Source organism: Poecile atricapillus, chromosome 2 (assembly GCF_030490865.1).
Source record: "Poecile atricapillus isolate bPoeAtr1 chromosome 2, bPoeAtr1.hap1, whole genome shotgun sequence".
In the NCBI taxonomy this organism is placed as follows: Eukaryota; Metazoa; Chordata; class Aves; order Passeriformes; family Paridae; genus Poecile; species Poecile atricapillus.
Window position 1 is genome coordinate 76,573,851 of NC_081250.1, and position 21,750 is coordinate 76,595,600.

The 21,750-nt window shown below is 34.9% G+C and overlaps 1 protein-coding gene across 2 annotated transcripts in view; it reads left to right on the forward strand.

Annotated features, from left to right (window-relative positions):
- The window catches only part of CDH18 (cadherin 18), a 168,737-nt gene that overhangs the window by 146,268 nt on the left and 719 nt on the right, over window positions 1-21,750 (forward strand). For both annotated transcript variants that reach the window (XM_058831761.1, XM_058831760.1), the window contains exons 8-10: window positions 2,918-3,039; window positions 9,883-10,000; window positions 20,532-20,783. In XM_058831761.1, coding sequence (XP_058687744.1) covers window positions 2,918-3,039; window positions 9,883-10,000; window positions 20,532-20,783 — 492 coding nt within the window. The remainder of the gene's footprint in view (window positions 1-2,917; window positions 3,040-9,882; window positions 10,001-20,531; window positions 20,784-21,750) is intronic.

Here is a 21,750-nt window from a genome sequence, read left to right on the forward strand (position 1 = left end):
AGATGTTCAAATTGTTCATTATAGCTTATGATTCTCCTCAAAAATTATTAATCTTTAACCCTCTACAGTAGTCCTTGCTTTGTAGCTCATTATGCTGTATGTACTCGCTATGTGCATTGTGTCCTTCCTTTCATTTATACCACTTTCTAATTCACATACCTTAAAAATTAGGTCAAAGAACCTCCCCAATAAAGCCTCAAAACCAAAGCTTCTTTGAGCCATAGATATCATATTCTGTTATTACAGAAATTTTTTAATTTGTCTGGTTACATAGACAGAAGATATTACCTAAATGGGTTGCAGGCTACATTTAAGTGAGCAGTAACAAATGTTAAATCTATACTGTCTGTGCTGTTCTGCAGTCTTTTGACCTACCTCCAGGAAAGGAACAAACACCTTTCTGTATTAATACTCATACTGCAGATGTTCTCCTGGAGAGAAGATTTCTTCCTTCAGAAAAACAGCAAAGATAGATAAATGGCTCCCTTCTTCCAAATACTTAGTGGACAGCCAAGTGTCATTCTTCCCTCACTTATATATCCCTATCATTTTAACTTTCCTCAAATTTTTCTACTCAAGGTGTTTTTAGATGGCAATAGAAAGCCTCATTGTTGCAAGTCTCTTAGTTTACTGACACAGTACCAGATTTTCCCCAGCCAGCTCCTGGCACCAAGCCAAGAGTGGGCTGCTCCTGGAAAGCAGAGCAGCTTTGGGCTTATGCTCTATGGCACTGGCTGTCCAGCATCGAGGGCAGGAGCAAGGACAAGGGAGAGGTCTTCCACGCAGCTTCCAAAAGCAATTTATTTTTTTGAAGGTTCCAGGGATGGAAGAGAAAAGTTACAGGGGTACAGCAACTTATATATGGGGGAGGAACAAGGGGCGTGTACAAACAATAAACCAATAGGGAAGACTTAGGGGAGGAGCACAAGGCGGGGTTGCATAACACAGAAACCAATGGGGAACACAAAGGGAGGAGAGTGGGACACATGGGCCAATGGGGCTTGGAGGAATAGGGGAATTCCAAAAGGGCAGTCCAGGCAGGGGGTTGACACGAGGGAGGATTGACAACTTAATGGGAGGGGGAACAGGGAACATTCAGGAGCAAGGGGCAGAGATCCAGGTGGATTGGCAACCGGGGTAGGAGAGAACAACTGGGACTAAAACTGGGACTAAACTAAACTAAGGGGGTGTACAATTTAACAATACAGAAGGTAATTGAATCAAATGCACCACAACAGCTTATGTCTTACAAAGATATTCATAGATTCAAGGTAAAGTAGAAAAAAGCACTTAAGGAAAATTTCAGCAAGGGAACGGAATTTGCAAACCTATAAATACCTTCTGACATTCTAACTTCTAATGCTAATGGTAATTTGGAATAGCATTCCTCTGTTAGTTTAGTCTTTTGTTGGCTTTTCTATCTCCTTTCTAGTAATATTTTATTGGGGGATGATTGACCAAGTTTCAAAAGTGAATTAAAATCATCATCTGAAAATCCACATGTTAAGAGAATGTAAAAAATCTGTGGGAACTTCTAAGACCTCAATGCTTTGGGTAGTATCTTATGTGAAAACAGAAAAAGAGAGATCTCTCCATTTGTCAAATAAACTTCAACATTCTCAAATATTCTTTCATTTTAAGCCTACATCACCGGTGATTTTAAAGCTAAGTATGCATCTCGTCAAAGCTTTCCAGAATTCTGAGCAGAGATCATTAAAGGTGTGACAAATAGAATTTTACAAATTACCCTTCTTTACAGAAACATGGTAGGGATTAATTATGATCAAAATAGCCATGGTGAATGAAGTTTCACCATGAATAACCTTGGACTACTGATGTTTCTATATATATATATTTTTTTTTTCTTCTCATGAGCACATACAGGGACATGAACTTTTAAAATGTTGCTCTATAATACCCCATTCTTCCATTTTATTCCATTTGAAAGACTGACTTTACTGTCTTCTACTGATAGTCTCATTTAGTTGGTGAATGTAAAATGAAGTTTGTCATCCTACTGATTGATACTTGTACAGACTCCAGAAGGCATGTATTAGATAATTATAAAAAGTTTAAATACATAATTCTTTCAACAAAATGAAATTACCTTAGTACTTAGAAGTAAGAACAAGGGTGTTAGGGACTGAAAGGAATTGAGGGTTTTGGTTGGTTTTTTGGGGTTTTTTTCCATTTTATCATAGAAAGTGTATTCTTATTAAAAGGATTCTATGTATTGTGCTTTTTTGAGGGTGTAATCTTTCTGAGGGTGAGTGCTCATGAAAGTACAGATCATAGCCTAAGGCACTGGTACTTAAATATTGTTTTCATTGTGCAAAAACTAGACTGTCTTCTGCTAAACTTTCTTTATTTTCCTCTGCTTAAGCCACACTCACTAACTGCTGTGTTAAATACCATAGTAACTTGTGAGAAACCAGAACTCAAGCTTGGGAAAAGTTTATATATACACCTATGCCTTTTATTATTATATTTGCATTTTATTTCTAAACTCTTTAAAGAATTGTGAAAAAGAAAAATGCTTCAACATTTTTTGTATTAGATTTAATTCAATATTGTGATAACAGTTTAACACTCATTACCAAGAAATTGATCATTTCTTAGCATACAGTGTGACAGTTTAAGTCCAGCAGCTTCCTCACACTTCAAATCCAGAGTAGCTTGTATTTGATTTAAGTGACTTAAGACTCATACTTTCCATACTTTCCACTCTTTTTGATTGCTTTTTATTTAAAACAGTTAATGAAGCACAAGAAACATCTTTTAGTACGCTGTTAACTAAATTTCTGTAGCTGCATCCAGTTTTCATCTAGTTATTGTGTTAATAAACTACTTTTAAATTGAGGATGACATGAAATATTGAGTGTTCAAAAAGCTTAATACCATTCTGTGTGTTTTACAGACAACCCTGGGCTAGTGAGCCATGTTCCAGTTGTTGTTAGAATCCTGGATGTCAATGACAATCCTCCCGAACTTGCCGGAGATTATGATGTAGTCGTCTGTGAAAATACAAAGCCTGGTCAGGTAACTCTGGCACCTATATTTCTTCCAGTGATAAAAAACAATTATTCTGTTTACTTTACATATGTCAGAAGTTTGGAACATGTTATAATTCTTTCTGATTTCATTTTAGCATTTGGTGTTTGATTGAAATTTTAATTGTATTAAGCAAAAAGGAGAAAATATTGGAATTTGTTCAATATCTCTTTCTTGTTACTGCAAAAGAAGTACTCAAGCTATCTTCTGTAAAAATAGGTATAATATTACTCCTGTCAGATAAGGGATAGAATTTGACAAGCCACTATCCTGAACAAAGTGAATGAAGCAGATTTAACGTTTCTCATCCAAGTGCCAGATAGTAGCAGTGTTTCAAATGCAGCTCACTGAAATGGTTGATGAGCATGGCTCACATCCTCACTCTTTGTTTGTTGGTTACCCTTGTCTATAAAGGGTCATTAGACAACAGATCTTGAATGAGTTTTTCACAACTATGAGCGCGGGGAGGGCCAGAACTGCAACTGAATATCTGAATCATATTCCAGCCACTGCTCCTCTGATTGATGCACATCATTGCAGCCCAGGGTCTGACAACTTGTCCAAGTGCTTTTGCTTTTCTGCATAGATTGAGTTTTACCCACAACACTGTGTTTGTTTTGCATCATTGCACAGGTTGTATGTTTCAATTATGAGTTCATATCCTTCCTGAAAAATATATTACTAGTAATATGTTGTAGTTCACAACCTCAGGATCACGTCCAGAGAAGCCGCAGGGTTCTGGGGACCAGCATGGAACACCAACGAGATGGGCTTCCGGTTCATGAAACCATTTATTCAGCATGAGAACAAACTCAGGTCCAGAACAGAGAGAGCCCTGAACAGAGGCCGAGCAGGGGTTTTTGAGGGACAGAATTCATGAGGGTCTCCACCCTTGAGGGTGGAGTTCAGGGTCAGGGACCACTAGAAACACAACAAGGGAGAAACCCCCAGGGACTCAAACCCAATCAGAACTCCTGGGCCACCCTTCACAAGGGGTTTGGGGTGGGACAATGCTTATCTGAAAGTAACTCTTTGCCTCCCCGAGGCACGTCACAACAGTAATAACAGTATTTAATCAAATCCTTAAAAAGAGTGCATATAAATGCATAGCGACATATTTCTGTTTTTAAAGCTGAGACTATAAAAATGCCATACATCATCTGACTGTAGCCTGATCAAAGTTATCTTCACTCTACCAGAAGCCAAAAACTGGCGCAAAAAGCATCGTATAAGAACATGGCAGATGTGTGTGGTACTTACCACAAAGACTTCCCTGGTATCAGATCATTTTCAGGTCATCTCCTGATCTAAATGTGGTTTGTGTATTTTTTAATAATCCTTTAATAACCATCTCATATGAACCTAACATTTCCTACAAAAGATAAAATTTTTTGTATCTGCTACCTCATGCACCAAGGAATTTTGTAGCTTAATTGCACGCTTTAATAAGACCTTTTTTTTTTTAATCTTTCTATACTGTCTTCAATCAATATTTACCTGTTCTCTTGAGAGAGAAAGAGGGAGTGCAGTTGATTTCTATTTATTATCTCTGTGACATGAGTAAATCTCTAGCACATTGTCCTTTAGCTGTCTTGTCCAGACTCAGTCCTGCTTAACTGGGGCAGTCAGTGATAAAGCCCTTCCAGATTTTTGATCACTCATCTTTTCCTGCTTTAAACTTTTTCCAATTCCTATCTACTCACCTTGAGATAGAATCAAGATTCAAGATGCAGGTATGCAGTGGTTTATAATTCTTAAAATAGTTCATGCTTCATAGTATATGATGATCTCTGCTTTGACCTTTAGTACTTTCATAGCGATTTCTAAGAATGACTTTGCTTTTTAACCACTAGGAAGCATGGAATGCAAAAAAACTATGCCTGCCATAACACCAATATCATTAAAGGCAATAGTCAGATCAGAGATCATCATCATATGCATGAAGTTAAGACTTTATGTATAATGAATTTCATTTGTCTTTGTATTGCTGTGCAACTGAGTATTGGAAGGTCTTTAATGTCAGCCCTTCCTCTTTTATTTTTTGAACAATTCAGTATCATAAGTAGATTTGGTGGGCTGATAACCATATTCTTTGTAAGACATTTATTATTACACTGATCAACAAGCGGCCCAGCATAAGCAGGAAATCACTGTGGCTTTCTCTCCTTGTGTAATATGCAATTCACAGAAGAGATCCTATTTCCTGTCTTTAGAACAATTATGTGTGCAAGGACCTTCCCTCTTATCTAATGACTGTATGTGTATAGTGCTCTTATTGAGACACTGGAAAATCCAAATAGGTCTGTCAACTGAAATTCTCTTATTAAATTATTTTTAAAGTAAAACTAAGGTTCTGAGAAGCTCAAATAAAGGCAAATATAGAAGAATTAGAACTGGGAAAAAAAAAACTAAAAAAAAAAAAAATCTCTTTTAAGCATTAGTTGCAACAGATTTCAACTTTTTCTGATATTTTTTAAATTATATAATTTAGCAATAAATGTTAAGTTCTTATAACCAATAATAAGGTAAAGTATGCAGTGGAGCTATCTCAGAAATATTCTTTTCTGGGCCTGCTGAAGCTGTTGCTGGTACGTAGCTAACATTTTGTATCAAAGTTTTAATTCTCCAATAGTCATTTTACAAATGATAACTTATGGGCAAGATCTTTAAGGGATACAGTAGCATTTTCTCAGTGTTTAGGTCAGCCTTGTACTTTTCCTTGAGCTACTGTTGCACATGTGAATGACTCCTGACCTCAGCAAGACTGCAGTTTAGTACCCAAGATTAGTGGCACCATGAGGGACTGGGCAAGCTTAGTTTAATACCAAAGGCTGGACCAGCTTGATGTTGTATTCTTCAGCTAACAGGACTTATTTACGTATGTGTTATGAACTATTTATTTGCATTTGGAATAAGGTTCCAAAAAAATTGCAATACTAAGAAAAAGCTGAAAGAAAACACAAAAGGACATGTCTTTTCCTCAGATGTTACCATCTAGTCTAAGGAAAGAAAAAAGTAAATGGTGTTCAACAAATATTAGGGAGGGGAAAATAAAGTGATTGCAGAAAAAGTCTTCCATATGCTAAAAAAGGGGTCTCAGCTGGGTGATTCTGAGTCACTGAAAAGACAGTATAATTTTGAGTTATCCACATCCTGTGAAAATGTTTCATAAGATTTATGCCTAAATAACAAATTCTGTACTGCTGCAGACTTGCTTGACTTGGGCTTCCATGTTGCACTGTCCGGTAAGATTCATTATTTCCTTTCTCAGCACATCTATTATGAATATATCCCTATGTGTGAGATAAACTAACCAGTAGATAGTCATTGAAAGACTTTTTGTGTTTGCTTGTTTATTATCAGAAGACCCTTCTGTGAAATCACAGTATCATCTAATTGCAGAGCCTGTCTCCTGATTTTTTCCCTCCATTGCTCTATTTCTTGAAAAAAAAAAAAAAATAAAAGCTTCAAGTGTTTTCAAGTTTTAATGACCAAACCTAAGGCATGTCAAAAAGAAAATGCTTATGAGGAGATTATAATTTCCATGCTGAAGTGACAGCTTTAGTCAATAATCATACAGCTGAGAGTCTAGATAAAGTATCTGCAATAGATTCCAAGTGAAGCCTGGTTGATATTACGTATTAAAGTAGATGAAGTAGTTGTGATTTTATCTTAGATGACATTTAGACTTGGAGAATACTGATTTCTCGACATATACTGATTTTGTGAATGACTGTTAAATTTAGCCAATGTAGGAAAATGACGTTTTGCCATCTTCCAAAAAGAAAATCAAAAAGCTGGCAAGGAATGCCTCTACTATGTGTTTGTCATATGTATTATTTCCTTGTTTATTGATTCAATTCTAAAATGATTCTGAGTAGAATTTAGCACCTGCTCTCTGTCTTCTTCAATTAGTTCTCCTTAGTTCTTGAAATTATCTTTTCTCGTCATGTCTTGCCTTTAAAAAATATCATGACCCTCCAGTTTCATCCTATCAATGTTGTCAGCAGGGCTTTACTGAAGCTGAGATTATGTGTCTACATTTTTATTTTAATCAGGTTCTGCAAGGTACATGTTAATGTCTGCTAATAGGCTATTAAGTACTTGGCCAATTAATTAGAAAAGAGTTAATAGTACATTTGGGTGTCAAGATGACACATACTTTTGTACTTTTGTTTCTCACTGCTAAATGAATGTCTTAGAAATCTTTTCTGAAAATGTGTGAACTTTCTGTTTAAGAACAGGTCTCTAAAAATGCTTTGACATATCCTAGTAAACATACAATATTTATTTTCTATGTGAAAAGCATAACTTTTATACCATGTGGTGCTATACTTTTTACATACATTCATGAATTCAGGGAATACTTGAATTTACATGTGTTAAATCAGGGAATATAGACATTATATTTTGAGTTATAAAGTTAGTCTTAAAACCAAATAATTTTTACACTAGTCATGTGTCACTGAGGCCTTGATCAAAGGTATATTTGTTGCAGAATTGCGTGCTCTTGAAGCAATGTTCTGTAAAATGTCACTGAATGTTTTATGTAGTATAGGGCAACAGGATGAAAATTTATCCACCATGCTGTCAAATAAAATCTGAAGCTGTGTGGCAAATTGACTTATATTTCACTCAGAAACAACATGGAGGATTTACAAAAAATATTTAATAAAATAATATCTTTTTGTTATGGTCTTACCTGAAGTTTTTACATGTGTGTACAGTATTTAATGGCATTTTTTTAGTATTTGAATAATAACAAATTTATTATTATGAACATATTCTTCATTCTATAACCCTTTCTTTTTATATTGCTGTGCCAAATATCATCTCAACCTCATGAACTAAAATATAGTTCATAAAATCCTATATTTCTGGTTTTACATGTTATTTGCACTAACAGTTGTGCCACCTTTGCAAAATTCAGTAGTGAAAAATTAGCTTTTGCCAAAATTTTCAACAAGTATTGCCATGACTTTGGTAAAAGTGGTATGTATGATTATAGATATTTCAGATTTTTTCAGACTGATCTTACTCTGCTCTTCTGCACTTCAGCAAAAGGTATTACGACAAACTATTAAAAATATTATTGACAAACATCATAAGTACTGTTAATTGTCTCAGATGTGTATAGTCAATGCAATGTACTTTATTGTATATAGTAAATGGAATAAGCATTATACCCTGGTGAGTTGTTATGCATTAAGCCCAGCTAGAAACTCATCCTCACACAGCCACTTGCTCTCTCTCCCCCACCAGTGGGATGGGGAAGAGAATCAAGAAAGTAAAAGTGAGAAAATTTGTGGGTTGAGATAAAGACTGTGTAATAGATGTAGCCAAATCTGCACATGCAAGCAAAGAAAAGCAAGGAAATCACCACTTCCCATGGGCAGGCAGGTGTTCAGCCATCTCCGTGAGGGCAGGGCAACATCACATGTAGCAACTCTGACTCTGGAAGACAAACACCATCACTCCAAACATCCCCTCCTTCCTTCTTCCCCCAGCTTTATAAGTGAGGATGACATCACACTATGGAAAATCCTTTTGGTCAGTTGGGGTTAGCTGTCCTGGCTGTGTCCCCTCTCAGCTTTTCCTGCACCCCCCCACCCCCTTGCTGGTGAGGCAGTACAAGAAGCAGAAAAGAACTTGATGCTGTGCAAGCCCTGCTCAGCAATGACAGAAACATCTCTGTGTTACCCACACTTTTTCCGGCACAAATCAAAACCACAGGTTCATACCAGCTATTGTGAAGAAAATTGACTCTACCCCAGCCCAAATCAGTACATGGTTTAAAAATATTGTTTGCATCTCTTATGTGAATGAAGGTAGAGAACTCTGTGGTGTCTTTCAGTTTTAAAACAGACCAAGCCACTGGAGTCTGTACTGTTTATGTTTCAGGTTCAGTCCAGACAGACTGTAGCTGAACACTGAACAGAAAAATTCTTATGAAAAGAGCACTTTCCCTCCCTTTTTATGTTTCCCTCAGGATATCTATCAGTTCTGTGCAGCAGTCTGTGTGGGCTTCACTGCTTATATCACAGGAACAACTTTTATTGGATTCCACTTTAGCACTTGAGTTTCAAGACCCAGCATGAAAATGAAAGCAGAGGTAGAAATACTGTTTGGTCCCACATTCCAAGAGCTTAGATCAATTTTAGTTGAAAGTAAATATGAAAAACCACCAGGGCTTTCGAAGGCAAAGGTCCTACATTTCAAAAATACCTCTCTCAGACATGGTTCTGGATACATCCAGTTCTGTTACTTTTTGGGCAAACCAAACCAAGCTAGGAGTGGCTGCTGTCCTTCCTGTTCTGCTCTCTGGCAATTTAAAAGTGATTTTTAACAAGAACTTTTTAGCAGAAATATGGTTAGCAGAATTTTTTAATTTAATTTAAATTTAATTTTAATTGTTTTTCCTTACCAATTTTGAAATACATTTAATTATTAGGACAGCATCCACATGGCAGTTCACATAGGCTGGTTCAGCCTATCTTTTGGCTCCATAAAAAAGGACATTTAGCTAAAACTGTAATTCAGGAAGTCAGCAGGATACAATGCAGATGGTGATAATCTCTATACAAGTCCTGGCTGCATCAAAACATCAGAAAGTATAGATCCTTTAGATGCTTTTACCTGGCTCTGAAATGTGGTTCCTAAAATATACCCTGCTAGAGAAGTTGAGTTAATGACCTAGTCATTTCATCTGTTGAATTCAGCAGCAATCAAGTAGAAAATTAAAATAAGGTAAACTTGAGCATCCTGCTGAGGTCAGATACTATATCGGTCAAGTTCAAATTTCAACACATTCACTGTTAATTTTTATTTCAGGTAATTCAGACTATCACTGCAACTGACAAAGATAACTCTGCAAATGGCGCAAGATTCCATTTTTCTATTGATGAAGGGCTTTCTCTGAACCCCAACTTTACTCTAAGGAACAATGAAGGTAAATCAAATACATAAATCTCAAAGAAATGGGCTTCTGTTTTGTCTGGGATGTCTCAATTGAATAGAACAATTTCTATGCATTTCCTGACAGAAATGGAAAACACTAATATGTCATCACTGAGCTGTTGGATATCAAGGACATATGTACACAATACATTGCAAACTATGAATAAGCAGATATAGCATTTTGGATTTATATTCCACTTTATTTTAGTATTTACACTTCATACTTTCAGGAATATTTTTGACAAGTGGATTAAAGAAAAAGATGTAAATTTGGCCTACCTTTAGGTGAATAGCACTGATTGGGTACTGTCATGGTTATTGCCAATTATTGCTTAAAGCGGAAAAAAAAATTAAGGGGCATAAAAATCAGAATTAATGCTTACTCTTACAGATATGGCATCAAAAGCAGATTCTTCTGTGGTTCCTGGATGATAGTCTATTGCTTCATGCCATTCCTAAGAAAGTGTGCCTAAACATTGCAATCAGAAAATCATAGCAGATAGGCCCAGAAGGAAAACAGCCCTCAGAGTTTCCAAACAAGTGTTTCTGAACATTTCTTGAGTGAAAAACTGTTTAACTTTTCCAAACCTCAAGCCTAAACCAGCACTGCTCTTGATCAAGTATTATCTTGTGGTCTCCTCTTTGCAACCTGATGAAAATAAGAGTAAACTGTAAATGTTTGTCTCAATTTTCCTATTGAGATTTTATGTATATGTGTATTGTGGGATAACAATGTGTAATGTATGTGTAATATGTGTGTACTGTGTGGATTGTGTGTGGGATTTACTTTATTTTACAGTTATATATTTGTATTACTGCTGTGGAATACATTTTGAGATCTTACAGATCACTAGTCTTCTGTAATGCATTAACTCTATCGTTGGTATATTTGGTATTATACACTGATATTGAAACAATTCTTTACAGACTTTTTTATCTGTTTGTAAAATCAATCAGGGAAGGAGATTGTGTAACCTTCTTAAAGAATCTGTTCCAGTGTTTAGCTATACTTACAGCAGAAAAAAATCACACTATTTATTTGGAATACATAAATGCATTTCATATTTAAGTTCCAAAAGAGATCAATAAATATATGTCAATATTAATAAATAATCATAAATATTGAAGGAGTTATTAATATATTAAAAATATTCCCTAAGTGAGATTCTAGCACTTTTCCAGATTAATATATCAATCCCATTCAGATTGTGATGGAACATTATAGAAAAAGCCAGAATGTTGTTCCTGAAATGAAGGAGGGGTACCATTACATATTTCTGTATTTTAGTCTGTGTTTGCGATAAACTCATTGAATACTGTACTGTGATCTCATGCAAAAGACCATGTGCATGTTCATTTCAATACAAGATATTTATATCAAGAAGTTTTTTTTAATAGCTCTACTAAAACTGTAGTTTCCGACAAAATAGATATTTTATGGTTTTGAACATATTTAAAACTGGATCTGCATTATGTGTGCTCGTTACTACATAAGTTATTTAACTATACAGATGTATAAAAGGGCATGAACTTCTAACAAACATTTGATGCAGCAATGTCATGTTTTGGATAGAATATTCACCTTTGGATAGAAGTACTCACTGCTTTTTTTTCACTTGCCCAAGATCAGCGAGCAATGACTTAGCAATATCAACAACTGAAAGTAATGTTTGTACTACCTTAGGTTGTAATTTATTGGGGGAAGGAGAGGAAGGAACTGAAAAATGTTTCTTTTAAGATAAAAGCCTATTGTGCATTATGTTTTTATTTCACCTAAGGAAGTACAAAATTATGTACTTCCTACAGAATCTTGCATGAAACTTCTCACACATACAGAGACTCCAAAAATGCAACTTCTAAACTGGCCATATAATTAAAAAAATTACTTCTTAACTCAAATCAAAACAAGAAATTTATCTTAAAAGCAAATGCACAGTTATGGTTTTGCTTGGTACAAGACACTTTGAATCTATTGTTTAAACGTTGTCCTTTATTGGAACCTTCTGTTTGTGACACAATCTATACATAAAATATTAGTGAAACACCTATGAAGTACATGCACAATATCCAGGTATCTACCATTTACAACTTTCATATTTCTCTTCTACTTCTATTCAGAAGCAGATTTTCTGTTGCTTTCTATTCTAGGAAATAACAGAAAGAAGGTGAGCAGAAAAGGCTTTTCTTATGTCTGTGACAAGTTTGCACTTTTGAAAACTCATGTTTTCAAACATCAGGTATTAAAAGTCATCAGAATGCTCTGAACAGAAGACAGCTGCTATTTTTACCTCTGGATTTCCAAATTCTATAAAGGCTGGCATTCTGGGAGGGTTTTATTTGTTTGTTTGTTATGTTTTTAAAGAAAAAACTACAAAAATTGCCTTAAGTCAAAATGATAAAACCCAAATTCTTGATTTCACGTAGAAAATGATAGTCAATAGTAGCTGTATCTGTCTCTACAAAACTATTATTTCTCTTACAGTCACCTTCAAATTCAGTCATCTTCTACTTCTTCAGGAAAAAGGTTTCATTTCATAAAAGTACCTGCAGACATTTTTTCCCCTTGTTTTCATAATCCAAGACAACAGAGTTTTTTCTTGGACCCCAAATGGACTTTTGCATGGATATACCCCTATTCGTTTAATATCAGTATACTACACAGCAGCACACTGGATGTTAAAATATTTATGCTTATATCTATGCACTTTGACTGAAATCTAGGTATTGTGCAAGTGTAAGATTCTGTAGTTTGTTCCTATCTACATGCATGGACTGCAGCAATATACAACCCCAGCATGTGTATGATTCAGCTCAATAAAATTCTGTGGCTTTAGCAAACTAAATAGGTATTAAAGTCTCAGTCCATATAATTGATCATTTGACCAGTTAAACTTCTATCTCTTGGGCCTGAACTTGTGCATTTTCTAAATGAAAATCTCCGCAATATTAAATTTCCATTTGTGGAATGTTTACCCTCATAACACAGAGCTTAAAATCCTCAGGGAAATGTAGGTCAGGATAGAGTCACAGGGCTATACCAAATATAACATCCAGCAAAATTAAGAGTTCTTTGAATCCCCTTCTGTATTCTGTAGTTCATGCTACAGTTTTCATTAGAAAGAAAAAAAAATGGAAAATACGGAATAGTATAGTTTTTTTGTACTGTATTCTTAAGGTACAAGAAATTCTTTGTTGCTGTTTAAGTTTTATTACATACTTTAAAAGTACTGTGTAGAGAAAGTAAAGGCTTACAAGTATGAACAAGAGGACAGACAACAAAATGATGCAGTATCTGTGGTCATGTAAGCAAGGCAAAACAAGAGCTGGAAAAGGATTTCTTTGTTATACAAAGAAAATGCATTAACTTGAAATAATTTTATGCAGCTTTAGAGGAGAAAAAAGCAAACCCAGAGAAGAGGCCTTTCTTTCTTGAGAATTGTACTTATGATGGTCTTTTAATGAAAACAGGGCTGTTTACAATTTATTCTGCCTAGAAAATTGTTACAATCTCTATTGAAACCTGAGAAGTCAAGTACTTTTTCCACTGTGATTGTATATTGTAGATCAGATTCCACATAACTCATTTCATTGTCATCTGTGTTCTCCTCACTTCCTTTTTTAGGATATTGTCATAAATAATTCTGTAATCCTTTTTCTAATATCACAAACTTACATTTTTTGCCTAATCAGAAATATCTGCTTTTGCATATCCCATTAAAGACTTCCCAGAGCAATATGGGGCTAAAACCATCTTCTGTTGGGAAATCAGAATAAAATGACAGAAGTTCTTCCCAAAAGATCCATTTTTATGTATTGAATTCTAGACTTGTACATTTTTTTTTCTTACCCTAAAATAATATTATTTTTCCAGATACTTAAAGAACTGTGGATATACTTGTCAAAAATGTTTATTTTGATGGAAAATGCATCTGAACATGTCATTATTATCATATTTCCAAAAATTAATATGTAGACACACTTCTCTTTCAGAACTTACATAATACTTTTCAAGAGATGAAAAAAGATTGAATCCTCAGAAAACAGTTCACTTAGAACATTTAAGAAATTTCTGCACTGTAAAACACTCTTTTGCTGGCACTATTTTTTATTACAAGTTATACAGTTTACCATGGATGCTTAATGGTGTTTTAAATTTCCTGGGCAAGAAGGGTTTATGCAGATACTGGACACATTCACCCAACACTGCCAGTAAGTTCTGTGCAATCCATTGCTTTAATAAATTGAGATTGCTGACTTCTGCAGACTAAGTTTAGCTTACTTTCAGTGAAGAACAACTCCCTAGAAAATGCTTAGCATTTGTTCTCCTCTTCTTTTATTTCTTCAGGACAAAGGTTTCATATCACAAAAGTATTTGCAATTTATTTTTCCCCTCTTCCCACTTATCTCAAAGATCTGGCCCTTTGATTATTGCCCAGTGATGGAGAATGTTCTGGAATTGGAATAAAGGTATGCCATTTTTCTGATACTATAATTCTGGAGATTTCATTTTCTTCATTTTATGTCAGAAGATCCATTAACACCCACAGAAGTGGGGATGTGTTTTTCTGTAATATCTAGAGCACAATGAGTTCAATGGCATCTGTATAAAATGAAGTTCATAATGTATTCATCCACCCATGCCTGTGATATATATTAACCTTTTTCCCTGTGTCACAGATGAAAAAATAGGAAAAAAAAAAATCAACTTTACTCATCATTGCTCTTATTTAGAAAGAGAGCAGCCTCCAGAGAGTAATTAATCCCATGCCAGTGTGAATTTCTTACATAACCTTCTGTTTATCACTCTGCCCTTCTTATCTTCTACCATATTGGACAGTGTGTCTGTGAATTAACTTCAGAGCTTTCACGCTGCAAATGAGTATGCCAGATATCAGACCATGTCTTAGTAGTTCTGGAATATCTAAAGTGGCTTTTAAAATTGTTGGATTGAAGCCCCCACTTTGCAACCCATCACGAGGGGAAAACACCCTCATAGTTCCCACTTCCATTTACATCACAGAGTCGTGCTTGTTCTGGTGATGTGGTACTGTGAATTACTGCTGACCTTCTGTAAAATGTCATCCTACTAAGAAGACAAGTTGTAACTGGAGAGAAATGATATCTGAGAAAGTGCAAAGTTAACATCACACATGGTGGCTGTAAGTACAGTCCACAGAAGTACTGTTACTGTAAATGGATTGAATGTCTGAGTAGGTATTATCACAGAAGCAACATATGGAAGTTAAAAAGGAATTCTACCATGAGTATGAGAGAAAACCAGGACCAGCTACTGTTCAGGCCTATGAACGTCTTTGAAAATTTTTTGATTTAAAAAAGTTGGCTCTAAGATTGATTGTAAAGTTAGTTTAGTGCATAGTGTAGAGGTTTTTGCATTTCTTTTCTGGACTGCAACTTGTTGGTGATTCATAAACCAACCATAAACAAAAAATTATATTTCAGGCAAAAAATGTGCTCTATGTTACTTTTAGTTTTTGCTACCCACTGAGCTAGAAACTTATAATAGCTTTTTGCCCATTGGCAGTTGCTTTGAAGACAGCAAAAAAGAAAAAATATTTACAAGAGTTATCAATAAAGAAATGAAACAGAAATGCCTATCATGTATTCCACATAAACAAATTAACAGCTCCAACTTTAGAAATGTAAGAAATGCAAATCATTCCAATATATCTTCTTTGGTTTTAATTAGTTTATGACTTCTCAGAAAATTTATAGTAGTTGAACTGCTGATACAAGCAGAACTGAAAATTGAAATATGCCTTAAGATACAAACAGGATTTTACTTTTTTTTTTCACTTGCATTTCTCTTGTCTCTTCTTTTAATGTGTAATGTGTCAAAGGAATTCTCAAACCGTGAATAATAAATGATCATGCTCCAATGTGCTCCAGCAGTTACCTTCCATGGCATTACCATTGTATCTCTGCTTCCTTGATTTTCCCTGTCTTTTATTTATTTAGCTCAGAAGCTCAATGTAAAAAGGCAGAGATGATGGAAAAATGACTGATAAAAGCCTTGTATACAGTGTACAGTCTGGCTTAGTAAACTGTGACATCTTCAGAGTGTGAAGAGTTGCTGTTTCCCATGGGCATTTCCCATGGGTAACCTCAAACTCACTTATAATGAATCTTCTAGTTGACATATTTGCAAAAAAAAGCCCAAACAGGAGTAAGTTTAGATCATTACAAAGTTTAGATCATTAAATGGAACAATGTAGAACACAAAGTATCAGGTAAATATTTCTTTCCCTATGTTGGAGTTGTTAATTTTCCTTAGAAGCTAGTCCTGTAATCTCCAGTGATTCCTGGTTCTTATCATATTCCTCAGGGGTTAAGTTCACCATTTAAATCTATTGAGATAAAAAAGTCTTTCCTTCCAGGCCTAGAAGAATGAGATCTGTAATTCTCATCATCCTATTTCTATTGCTGCTATCCTATATGCTTGCCTTCCCTATTTGCTCTATCTTTTTTTCAGATATCAAAGAAATTTCTCACTGCATAACCCCCTGGCTCCCTTTCAAACTACTACTGTTGATAGAACTTTTTTCCCCTTTTCAATAAACTCTTTTCTAGATCATCAGTGTCAGACTTTATACTTGGCTTCCTATAGCTTTTACAGATTATGAGGTTTTTTTGTTCGGTGCAAAGCCCTTAAAAGTTGCTGTCTTTCTAGCTCTCCTCTCAACGTGTTCCTATAATGGTTTTTGATAAGGAAAAAAGGAATTAAAATTTGAAAGCTCAGAACACCAGAATAGTTTTCTGGATGCAGTCCATATTGCAGTTTGGCTAAACTTTTTTCTATCCATTCATTTTGTTGGCATACTTTTACAAATGATTGTCCTCTAATCTGAACTCTGACTAGAGCATCAGGGATGTAATTCCTGTGTTATGGAAATATGATTGGCTTTGATCATTTTCTGCTGTACTTGATTCTCAGCAACCTTTGGAAAACCAGACACAGTATCCTTTTTTGAAAAAAAAATGTTAGATATCTTATTTGTAAAATATTTTAGGAAATATAATGAGAAAAAAATAGAGAGTTCAGATACTTTCTAGTATTTTACTTATATGTAAACACAATGCACTAAGTTACCATATCTAAGTCTGTGATAGAGTAATAATGAGAATTAACACCTCTGATGATATTGGGAACAGAAAATTTCCAAGCCAGTGACTGAAAGATCATACTCTGGATTTGTGTTAAGATTTGTGAAATTTCATTGGAGGAAAAGCTTTACACTCTTTCTTTGAGAATTTTTATCATTGGATATTTTATTACAGAAACATCTGGGTATGATCTGGGTATGTCATGTAACATCTGTTTCTACAGAAATCTACTTACTACTCAAGAAAACACAAACAACAAAAATTCATCATGGCAATTCTTTGAAATTAAAAATTTTATACTGGTTCCCTTTTTTCCTTTAATTGTGTCTTATACCAAAATTTCATTGTATCTTATATTTAGTTACATGAAGTTAATAGTACAAGAAAAACAATTTAATATTGAGTGAACAAATACAACATTGAAATAAAAAAATTCCTAGTTTTAAAATTTGTATTTATTCTGTACAGTATAAAAATATCAGTTTGGCAAGACCTTCATCCTAGAGAAACATGATTTAATTATAACTTTTTTCACATTTTTTTCACTGTATCTTTGAATTATGTACTTTTCCCATTTCTTCATTTTTTTCTCTTACTTTCTTTTTTCTCTTAGCTTAAATATTTTTTCCCTCACAATTTTCCTCCCTTCTGTCCACATTTACTCTCATAGCATACATTCTCACATCTCAATGTTCTTTCCTTTATATCTTTGCCAATACTCTCTGTGCTAAAATTCTATCATTACTGCAAGATCCTTGATCAGGAGTCCTCAGTTTTTCTTCATTATATTCAGTCTCTGATGCTTTTGTTATCAGCCAGTATTTTCATCACTGCTACTGCACAGTGCTGCTGTGCACTGGATCATTCACTCTTTTTAAAATTAATGTTACAGGCAACAAGCACAGCACTTGGCTTTGTACCTCCTCTTGACTTTGTGTAGAGCCCAATGGAACGCAGACCTCATTATCAGGGTTTTTTTCTCTTGAATTTACAAAATAATGTGAAAGTTGTATTGCAGCTCAACAGCATCCTGTTATCATATGGCAAAAGGAATTTACATGCCACAGTGTATCATGGTGCATACATGAGGCTATTTAGGGACTCTTAAGAATCTGCAGACTGTTGGAATAATGTTGAGGCAGGAAACAAACCTGGTGCACTCCTGTCCATACGACCTGAGAAAGGTTACTGGTGTATGTTAATAACAGTGACTGTGCTTGGGTGTTATGCATGAGTCCTAGTTGGCCCAGAACAACAAAATACTAAATATTTTTGGGGTAGGATGTATGTGTAACAAATAACTTTGCAAAATAAGTTGTATCATGGAAATTTTATAATCTTTATGGAAATATGGTTTCCACAACATGCTGTTCTTATGTTCTGTCCCAATTTTTCATATGAAAGAACTATCGGTTCACCTTATTCTGGTTCCAGTAAGGTTCTGTTACTTGAATGAATATAAACAGCATAATAAGTGATTGATATCATCAGTCATCAAAACATAACCTTGTAGAAGTAAACTTGACATAAACAAGTAGAAGCAGGACTCCAAGGCCTATAGCAAACAAACAAACAAACAAACAAGTAAATACCTCATATTGTGCCCACTCCAAGTGAAAAGAACGTCATTAATGTCTTTATATCAAACTCCCCATGCTGGGTATTTGATATTTCCAAAATGGGGGTGAGTGTGGAGGGGTGTGGAGGGGTGTTGTAGGTGTTGCTTATGTGAGGAAGTAAAGATAAAGGACTTCAGTGCTTAGTTCTTGGCTTAGCAGCAATGGTATCACTTCCCAGCTCACATATGTATTTCTTGTGTGAAACCTGTTACCAAATATATTATCTTGTGATATTATGCTGATGTGGGATGATATTACCAGTTTTTCTAAATATCACTGTCAGATGGTATGCAAAATAAAATGTTGACGAAAGTGGGTTGAAATGAATGTTTTAAATTTTTACACAGAGCTTGATAGAAAATACAGCATGAAGAATAATCACCTGAAATAGATCTTCTATCCAGTTTAAACAGAAACTTAACTCTTTCACTCAAATGTACATGCATCAGTCCAATGGGCAAATATATGCCATACTGGCTATATTGTTGCACTAGATTTTCACAGAGTGACATGGATTTAATTTTTCCATAGATTATGATAAAGCCATTTAATACTGTAACTACAGTAGTAAGGAAAAATGTCATGTTTATTTGTTTGTTTGGTTTTTTTTAATAGTAAGGGAAACCTGTCAGATGTGTTTAGTTCTCATCACCCTTCTGTTTTTTGCTACAAAATTCCAATCTCATAACCCCACAATTTGGAAACCATGTGACAAGCAATACAAGAAGAAAACTCTTTTCTTCTAATGTCTCTTTACGTTTATCAGTCCCCATCTCTCTCTCTCCATAACTGTTTGTGCTTCAAATTCTCACTCTCTCCAATTATTTTTTTATTTATCTTAGGCTTTTATTCTGAGGCTAGTAATTTCATAGTGGTGGCAACAAACTGAAAATAAATTTTACACATTTGAATATTAGCTATAACTATATATTTTTGTAGCATTTCTTACCCTACAGTCTCTTTAAGCCTCTGAATTTCTTGGACTTAAAGGGACATGTATGGCAACTTCCTACCCTCCTTAGTGCCTACAAATGCTCTTGCAATATATGGGTAGTACGCAGTAGATTTTCCTTGTCTGTCTATGCCGAATGGACCCGTAGGTAATGGAAGGATGACAAAGTCTTATGTCACTATCTCCCCCTGTCTTATTTATCTTTAAACTGTACTAGTTTAGAACATGAAATATCCACTCTTTTCCCTTCCTTTGCCTTCCTTTTCTTTCCCTCTTCCTCTAGACCTCTCCGAAGTATGTGTCTTTGGTCACTGTCCTTTCAGATGTTTTCTGGAAGCTCACTTAAACTTTAAAACCTTTTGCAAACACTAAAACATTATAGTCTTATTTTAGCTTTTACTAAAGAAATTTTAATATTCTTCTGAGAATCAAGAGGATTTTGTGTTGTGCAAAAATTTCACAACAGATACCCTCATAATTCCAGGTATTCAAATATGCTACCAGCAACATAACACGGCATGAAAACACTTTCAAATTGGGCCCAAAATATTTGTTAAAGTTCACTTAGATTCCAATAAAAATACAAGAGTTTTAAATACTCTTATTTATATAATGTTAGTTACCTTCTACGTCCTCCCCTTTTTTCTCTATTGGACAGAAAGGCTTCCTGACAAATTTTAATTCTAGATTGTGCATTTTCACAGACTAGGATTGGCTAGTTTTAAGATGCCTCATGTTTCCTTTTGATGGGAAACTAGAAGTAAATAATTTTTTTTTATTTATTATCTTTATTGCTTTACTGAAATATTTTTCTGGATTTGATATTGTAGATAATACAGCCAGTATCCTGACAAGACGAAGGAGATACAGTCGAACCACTCAAGATATCTATTACCTCCCCATTTTGATTTCTGATGGCGGCGTGCCCCCTCTCAGCAGCAGCAGTACCCTCACCATCCGTGTTTGTGCCTGTGAGAGAGACGGACGAGTGAGAACTTGCCATGCTGAAGCTTTCCTCTCCTCAGCTGGCTTGAGCACAGGAGCTTTAATCGCAATCCTGCTCTGTGTTGTCATTCTTCTTGGTAAGCCATTTGCAATACTAAGTAATGTTATCCTATCCCTCCAATGCCTCTTGGAATCTGACAGGGCACAAGGTTTCAATATGATATGCTTTTGAACTGGTGGTTGCCTGGTAGTAGGAGGCAACTAGAACCACATAGCTGTGGTTATAGGGGAAAAGTTTAGTCAAAGTTAGTGGGGAAAAATACCTTTAAAGTACATTTGTGAATATCTGGAATCCAGTAGAATTTTTTCTAGAGGTTATCAAGTAATTACCATTGTAGATCTTTTTTTCTGTAATTTGGAAAGATTTCAAAAAGAGACTGATTCTAATTCCATGTCTTGAAAGGCGTGAAAAATTATAGAAAATAGATGGGCAAAGCTTTTCAAAATGCATTATGCTGTAAGAATCATCATTTCCACTCTACAAAAGCCATTTCATTACCTTTGTGTAATAAACTGATAGCAAAGCACAACATAATCAACAGGGACAAGGGACATAGGAGACTATAAGCAGACATATAAGATTAATGCCATTGCAAGTTTTTTCCTCTTGACTGTTTTTAGGTTTTTTATTTTCCCAGGCCAATTCCAATGTTACCCAGTAGTTAATATTTTGGTTGGTTTTGGTTCTGATTCTTTTTCTTGTCAGAGACACAATTTGCTGCACACACGACTCTGTTCTGCTCATGTGATTTTTCTGCATTCTTATAGAGATGACAAGAAATAATAGTAATTGCAGTGTAACCAATTATGTGGATTTTTTTCCCAAAGACTATTTTTTCTAAGACCTACTTTCCTTACAGCTTACTTCAGTATTTTCTTGTCAGAAGGCTGTTTTAAAATATATAGTAATATATTTATATTGCAATTTTGTATTTTATTACGCAAAATTGAATATCCATAAGAAAAAAAATAAATCTTTTACTTAGTAATTCAATTTATATGCTAAACATTGTTTTTAATGAAGCACTGAAAGCTGTGGATTAT